The 8374-nt window shown below is 33.4% G+C and overlaps 2 protein-coding genes across 6 annotated transcripts; one reads left to right on the forward strand and one right to left on the reverse strand.

Moving 5' to 3' along the window:
- Positions 1-36: 36 nt before the first annotated feature.
- Tan (C45 family peptidase tan) lies at positions 37-6737 on the forward strand. Of its 5 annotated transcripts, none has more exons than XM_070659139.1 (10): positions 37-152; positions 1514-1653; positions 1804-1876; positions 1952-2207; positions 3815-4012; positions 4277-4384; positions 5126-5342; positions 5500-5740; positions 5916-6115; positions 6470-6737. In XM_070659139.1, exons 5-10 carry the CDS (start codon positions 3833-3835, stop codon positions 6559-6561), a joined length of 1038 nt encoding a protein of 345 aa, XP_070515240.1. In that variant the 5' UTR covers positions 37-152; positions 1514-1653; positions 1804-1876; positions 1952-2207; positions 3815-3832; the 3' UTR covers positions 6562-6737. The 5 variants fall into 5 exon arrangements, with proteins under 5 accessions (XP_070515240.1, XP_070515241.1, XP_070515238.1 ...); XM_070659140.1 differs by lacking the exon at positions 37-152 and adding an exon at positions 309-388; XM_070659137.1 differs by lacking the exon at positions 37-152 and having other exon boundaries at positions 396-1653.
- LOC139103961 (uncharacterized) lies at positions 6114-8273 on the reverse strand. The gene is made up of 2 exons (XM_070659158.1): positions 7917-8273; positions 6114-7842 (listed from the first exon to the last, which is right to left on the reverse strand). Exon 2 carries the CDS (start codon positions 7837-7839, stop codon positions 7090-7092), a length of 750 nt encoding a protein of 249 aa, XP_070515259.1. The 5' UTR covers positions 7840-7842; positions 7917-8273; the 3' UTR covers positions 6114-7089.
- Between the last annotated feature and the right edge of the window lie 101 nt (positions 8274-8374).

Here is an 8374-nt window from a genome sequence, read left to right on the forward strand (position 1 = left end):
TCCGCGCGCGCGCGCTTATGTATAGTTTGTGCGCACGAACGTATATATATGCGCAATCATATGGACGCCCGCCGCGCCGCGATGGATGCGCCGTTAATGTATCGTGACAGTGAACTGACGCCGCCAAGGAGAAAAAGGATTCAGTTATCCTGGTAAACAGGCTTCCTTTCCCTTCCTCCCTGCTCCCGGCTGCCGCGGCGACGTATTCGCCGCCGTCACGTCGACGTCGACGTCGACGCGACGTCGACGTTAACGGTGGCAGGAAGAGTACGCGCGTGCGCCCTTCTTCCTCTTGCTATTTCGCTGGCGCTTGGCAAGTCCTCGCCCGGCTCCGGGCTCGGGGTGTAGGCTTTTGCGTTGCCCAGAAATTATAAGTCTGATTTGTAAGGTAGGTAGGTAGGTGAGTTGGTAGTCACGTACGTACGTAGACGGTCGGTCGGTAGGTAGGTAGGTTATAGATAGGTAGGTAAGTACGTACGTAGGTTATAGGTAGGTAGGTAGGTAGGTGGGTAAGTAGGGTAGATAAATAGAGATAAGTAGGTATTGCATATACCCAAGGGGTGTGTATACGTATATACATAAAACCAAAAGAAAAAAGTCTAGGAAAATGAAAATTAATGTGAGACGCGATGTTTATCCGCTTTCTCTCTCTCTCTCTCTCTCTCTCCCTCTCTCTCTCTCTCTCTCTCTCTGTCGGTTCAATTTAATACTCGTCGATCGAAAAACCTGCCCCGTCTCCATCTCCAATCAATACGCCTGACTTGCTTTTGTCCCACGAAGAATTAAAATGACACGAAGCAATTATTCATTAACCAGCTGATTATACGGCTCATTAATCTTTTAATTGAATAATTATTGAGATTTGTTGTTCGTTAGTATTCAATGCCATTTGTAAACTCGTGGATTTTTTTTTTATTTTAAGCTTTGTACACAAAGGAATTAATAAAACACTTTAATTGTTTTTAATCTTATATTATTCCAGCAGCGTTTGTCGCTATCGATTGAAATATAATTTTAAAATACCCTTAAAAGGAAAAGAAAGAAGATGATATACAGGGTGTTCGAAACCAAACTTTGAACCTGATAAACTAACTGCAGATAGACAATAAAAGAATTCGATGACAAGAAATTATATTTTAATTTGCAAAACTTGTAACCGTTGTCGAATAATAAATTAAAATGTCCAGGGAAACGATCGTCAAAAAAGATATGGAATGGGTGCGGCAGGTGAAGGCGAGTATTCTTTGGAGGTGATAGGCGGAGTCGGTGCGCGACGATAAGCTAACAGCAATTAGTAGATGATTACATGCAGCCAAGAATAAATTAATGCGTCTGCGATTATATATAATACCGTGTCAAAAAAAAACAAGTTTTTAAGCACGTTATTAGTCGACATACTATACTTCTTCTATTACTTGAAGCTTTGGGACCTTACATTAAAAGCTTCAACATATTATAGCGTAGTTTCCACATTTGCAAACAAATTAATTTTTGTTACGTTTCCTTTTTTTAGGTATTCTGATAACGTCCATTGACGTAAAGTTTGAGCTGCAAGTTACATCACGATTCATCGGAATTTATGCGGCTTGCAAATTCTTGCCTTTGATGGAACTAAATCAATTTATTGCCCGTTTTACATGGCTTCGCCAGAAGGTCAGGATGGTGACGAAGATTTTACTCTTATTTCTTTACGCTACGCTGTAATGCATTAGATTTTATTGTAATATCTTTAGTTAATTTAATAAAAGTTATGTTAAATTAAAAGGAATGTATAATAATCGATATTCTTTTATTTTTTTACAGGTGTGTCAACCTGGTTAATTTGTCTTAAGGATTTTGATAAACACATCAAGTATGCCTTTCTACGTGCAATGAGGTAAGTACCTTGGAATAAAAAAGTAACTTGACCCACGTAATCGTCTCTTTAATTGTTATGTGTTTTCCTTCCAAGTTTTCTTTATGAAAATCATTGACAGCTATTTTGCGAAGACAAAGATGAGCCTTGACAGATTTAGTAACAAAAATGTGCACGTTTTGTTTGGAACAATCCTTGAATTCAATATTTGCCACGCAAAACCTTGGATAAAATCTTTCTGCGAAATGCGACTTATTTGGATTTAGGAGTGATGATTTAAAAATCCCTGGCGCTATAAATGGAGTTAATTTCTAACGCAATGCCATATTCAAGATAATGGCATATAACCGAGGTATAACTTTTTCGCTTTTTGTCCTTTTCTTTTCTCCCGTTATTCATTATAAAATTGCAGATATAAAAACTACATTATTTTCGGAGAAAGACAACGCGTGTCGTTATTTCTTAACAATATAAAATCATTTTTATTTTACTGTGAATATCACAAAATGTATGCGTCACAATATTAATCAATTATGTGCGATATATTTTTGGAATTATTTACTTAAGTAAATAGAAAATTAAATCTGTTTCTGAATAGTTACATTATTCAAGCTGTAATCTATAAAAAATTTTTTATCGTAAAAAATTGACCCGAAAAAAAAAGAAGGATGACGTTAATGACGTTAATAAATTTTAATTAAACTTCTTCTCAAGCAGTCATTAGCGGCCCCTTCTCCGCGAATTTATCTTCGAGATTGTTTTGAGATAATAATTGATAGCACACTCTGCAAGACGTTGTTTTTTCTTATTTCTTATATTCTCGTTAATAGTGCTGCACCGTTCATATACTAATACGTAAAACGCTCACGTGAGCTACGAAAGCCAGATAAGAGACATTCGCAAGTCTTCCTATCTCACGAAGACTGTAAACTGCCAGACGCGCGGTGATCGCTCCTGGCATATGAAGTTGTTAGATAGAAGAGATCAGTTGTGCAAATAGTGCTGCGTTTGATACCTTGGTTATTTTTTATTTACAATACTCCGTTTCCAGTCAATTTAATTGTTTTCACGACATCGACATGGCAACTAAAACGTGCAAAATTAAGCCGATTATCAAAAGCATAGGTCGCAGAAATGCCATTCCCATAATCCACGTTCGAGGAACACACTACGAGATTGGGTTCGACATTGTAAGAATTATTAATTATTAAGTTAATATTTATCCGACGATTATATTAAATATTATAAATATACAAGTGCTGTTTTCTAAATTAAATGTTACCTTTCTGAGAGATTTTTTTTGGAATACAAGAATGGACAACAGTTTATTTTATTAGAAACGTCTTTTTTTTTTCATCAATATATAATTAGTAACGAAATAGATAATAAGAATGATGTTTTGCGCGTGCGAGCCTTAAGCCACTAAGATTAACACACCATAGTGCGCGTTTTGTAACAATTCTGTCACAAAAAATAATTTTTTACCTACTTGTATTATTTTAAATTTAATGTAGTTATTTTTAGTGACAAATTAAACGTCCTATTACAATTTGCATTTTATTATATTTTTGTTATACGAAAATAGGCTCGCATGAGAAATAGACACTTGTCATACAGTGGCTATTATAATTTACAATGACACTTGTGTTCGTATAAAATACAGATAAGTATGTAAATTACGATTGACAATGCAACTCGCAATGCAGTTTTCTCGTGTCTGATTCGAAGGCACGAACTTTGATGCAATGCACGCTATTTAAGAAAGTGCATTATTAATCCGATTAGCACAAGTGCGAAGTGATAAGGTATGAGCGGAGAGACAGTGAGAAAAGGAGAACGGTCATTGATGTGACACATACCCGGATTACATTCTTGTTACTCCACATAGATATCATGCCGCAATAATCAATGTGTATATAAATTAATTTCTTTTTTGTTTTTTGTTCTTTTCTGTCTTAGGGACGAACTTTTGCCAAGATGATCCAAGATTTTGTAGATATCTATCCACCACTAAACGAAATCTACCTGCCATTATTCGCGACTGAGCAAGGCAAAAATGTTTATAATGAAACTCTGGATGCAGTCAAGAAACAATTTCCACAGTATTTGAGGGAAATCGAAGGGACAGCTGACGGTGCAAACGTGCCATTCTACAAGGTATGAAAAATAATTTATTATTAAAAGAAATAAGATAGTACTTTACTTACATATATGGTCAAAGATGTAATTATTTTAATTATCGGTTGTAAAAATTAATAGAGACAACAAAGTTAAAATTTATTATTTTAATATCTTTAATTAAAAATTTAATTAATTTTATTAAAATTCTGTAAACTTTTTTTTTTCTTTTTTGCTATAATTCTTAAATGTTAAAACTTAAATTTCGATTTGCAGCATTTTTAAATTAAACAATTATTACAGCTGTTTCTAATGCATCTGGACGACATTATTTCGAATGATACTGGAATAGAAGGAAATGCTGTACTTCCCGTTGGTTGTACAACCATAATTTGCAATCAGCCGGGACATGTAAGTGTAATATATACTGTAACAAACTGTAGAATGTCTTATTGCATATAATAAGTATCGTTTTGAAAATGAGATATTACGGAATTTAAGCCAATATTTTGTATTAAATGAGATTAAGGGATTATATTCGCTCAAGGAAGACAAAATACCTGTTTAGGCATTTGATAGAACATATTTCTATATTTGTTATGCAATTTTTCTTATTAAAAAAATTATCTTGAACTAAAAGCTGCACTAAATTATTATAATGCACATTTCAGTCTTGGTATCGTTATATTATCTCGTAGAATACGTATAGCATTACGTATAGCAAAAATTAATACGTTATTATGTAAAATAAATTCAAGTTTAGTCATCGAATACCAATTAACGCTGATGCTCTTAGTTCAGCAATTCGCGTAAAGATATACAATTAATTTCGCTAAATGGATACTTGACGTAATATACTTGATCGTGAATCTTAATTTTTAAATGGAAACTTTTTTGTTTTTTATTCCTTACTTTTGACGTCAGTCTAATATTATTATAATACACAAACGTGTATTATAATGTAGTTTAAAATGTATATACCTGACATATAAAATGTTATATTCTATTTTCTCCATATATAATTGCTATTATTATATTATTTATATTCGTATGTTTAATTACATTTTATAAGATTTTTATCTTTATATTTCTTTATTTAATTGTTTGTGTTTTTTTTTTGTTTACGTGATATGCGTATAAAAAAAAAAACAGGAGATCCTAGGTCACAACGAAGATGCTCTCAGTGACACTCTGAATCATTGGTATCTTGTAAGTGCTCACGTCATCGAAGCAAATTATAGAGAAGAAAAATTTACATCATTGAGTTACGCTGGTTTCTTACCGGGTTACACAATGGGCTACAATAATCATGGTCTCGTTTACAGCATTAATACTCTCAGCGCTGCAGTTCTACGATCCGGCAAGACTCGTAAGTTATATTTCTTTACGACAATATGTTAACTATTTTTTACCAAATATCTTTAATCTAATTATTAGCTGTTCAAAAAATTTTTTTAAGGATAAGGGAGGAGGTTTAAATCCATGAGCCGTTTCGTTTATTTAATTGAAATTTCGTTTGTTTGTAGCGCGATATTTCTTGACACGAGCTCTGTTGGGCGTGGAGAACTTTGTGCAAGCACAACAGACGCTAAGGAACGAGGGTTACGGGGCAGCGGAGGGCTTTTCAGTGAATATGACATTCCTCGAGCAGGAAGGTGATCGGATGTTTCATAACGCCGAGGTTGGTCCAGCCGAGTTAGAGGCCAATCAATCGCAACTCAACATTTTGACTGTCAGTCCGGGCGAAAATACATCGCATTGCAACAAGTACATGCTTTCATATAAATTTATATATTTATATACACAATTATCTTTTTCATTTTTTTGAAGATATTTTTCGTTTGCTTTATTTCCTTTCAATAATAATAAAGCATAGAATATTAAAGTAAATGCATACTATTATATATAATTATTTATCTCACTTCCGCGTAATGCATTTTAGATATTTACGTTTGAAAGTAAAAGAGGTGAAAGGCAGAATTATAGACAGCAGTATTGGAAGAATGGAAGCGGTTTTAAACCATCCACCAGTACAATGTCGCCAAGATGTAATCAATGTACTTAGCGATCAGACGGGTAAAGATTACAGGATCTATCAAGAGTTTGGTCGCAATGATGACGAGATCAAAACAATTGCCACTGGTATGCTTTTAGTTTTTATCTTCCATTAGGTATCTAAAATCGATAGCAGATATACAATTATATTTATTTGCTACATTATTAAGCATATATAATACGTAATATTGACGAATATTTACTAAAAACGAAAATTATATAAATGTTAAAGCGATCACATTATATTTATTTAAAAACTCTGTTGTTATGTTCAGAAATAGAACTGATTAAAATCTCAAGACAGGATTTTTCAATGAATCAGAATTAACTCTACAGAATTGCAAAGATCTATAAATATTCCTAATGCATGCGAAAAGTAATACGTGAGAAGAAGTTAAGGAGTGCTTTGTCAACTAGTTGCAAATATATTCATTGTTTCAGGTATCTTTGATTGTATCGAGCGTACGTGGTCCATTTACACGGATATTCCACAGTTTAACGAACCAATACTGGTGATACCTATGCAACTTTGAGAGTTGACGGCTCTGCAATATGACAATACAAACGATTAATCCTTATTTTACAAATGTTATTAGAGAATGTCGCATTACATTCTTTAAAAAAATCGCAAAATACTAACAGTATGCTGCAAATTTAACCATGAATGTACCAGTACATTCTATATTCTTATTAAACTATATTCTGCTAACATGATGTCCCACCATAGTGTTGTAACGCCAGAATTATAGCAAAAACAGCACGACCTACCGTCACGATGTTAAATGTAGAAAATTCCGAGTATTTCTAGTGAAAATAAAGCATGGCGCAAGTGTTAACGAAATGTTAAATTAAAAAAAAAAAAATTATTTTTTAAATAAATTTATACCTATAAGGGTAAATTCAGACCTTGGTGAAAAAGCAGAAAAAAAATGTTATGCGATTTCTTTAAAAAAATTTAAATTACGTTTATTTTCTTTGTAATATTTTTTTTTTTTTTTTTTTTTATTTTCTAATGTAATATTTAAAATTTGTAACAAATTTTTTATTTTTTATGTTCTTATTTAACACTGACTGAGGGCCTTTTGTTTTGCAATATCGTGGTAAACTCTTACGTATACTTTAGGAGAATATTTTGATTTTAATACTTTTGTTTTAATAGAAGCTATTTCAGTAGGCGTGAGAAAGGACAACAATTTTTGTATGGTAGACGTTTTCTCATACTGCTTAGCTTGTTCTTTTAATCGAAGAAGAGGTAAGTGTACTGCAGCTAACTTTTTTTGTTTCTTTCTCAATAGTTTTAATTTAAATCTTTCTGCCATTTCTAAATTAATTTGTTTGGTATCTTCGTCTAGTAAAATTGGTGGCTGATTGTATAAAGGGGCTCCTGTTTCTTCTACAGTATCTTCAAATAGTGAAATTTGAATTGTTTCCGATACTCCCGTCATTTGTTGATTTTCTGTTACATCTGTTACTCCTTTGGCAGGAAATACGCTTGTATTTGTCGCAATCGATACTTGTGAATCACTTTTAATAACATCAAATATATTAGAAGCTGACTTATTCGGTAGATTCAAAGAAGGTGCAACCCCACGTTTCAATTTTCTTACTCTGAACGTTACTAAATAATCGTCATCGGCAAAATGCCTATAACATACTGCACATTTGCTTATCTGCTCATCAGTCAAATGTTGAATTTTTTCTGAGTAAATCATGCCTTTCCATTTCTGGAAAAGAGCTGGGTTTTTGGGAATCTGATGAGATGGAGCATCTCCTCCTGAAGGACATCCTAAGACGCAACATGCCCTGCCCATAATCTAAAACAAGATTATGTATTCTCATTACTAAATTTATTATTTATCATATTAATATACATCCAATATATATATACCTCTGTAACATTAACCTGCAATGGCACACTACCCTGGCCGTTTTTTTTTTTTTTTTCTTTGGTTTATATTTCGGGATCTGATAGCATAGTTTGTGCCATTTAATTTATTAGTTTGTGTATCAAGTTTATTGTAGATAAAAATCTTAATATTCGATTTACATCGATCTATAAGTAGCTAGGTTAGATTGGACGTTCCAGTCTGAACAAAGCCTGTTACACAATGGGTGGATCCTCCAATAGCACAGCCGCTGTTGCATTTGATTGGTAAATTTTTTTAGATTTAAAAGAACGTACCAATCGAATTCATGAGCTCACTGTCTGCTTATTTCAATCCGCTTGCCCTAGCGCTCCCTCCATCAGCCCCATGCCACGGTATAGTATAATACTCTTAGTTTGTGCGCATGCGTCCGAGGTAGTCGAATCCAAGAAACTGACTACGCGAATATTTGAAAAGTGTG

Source organism: Cardiocondyla obscurior, linkage group LG07 (genome assembly GCF_019399895.1).
Source record: "Cardiocondyla obscurior isolate alpha-2009 linkage group LG07, Cobs3.1, whole genome shotgun sequence".
NCBI lineage: Eukaryota > Metazoa > Arthropoda > Insecta > Hymenoptera > Formicidae > Cardiocondyla > Cardiocondyla obscurior.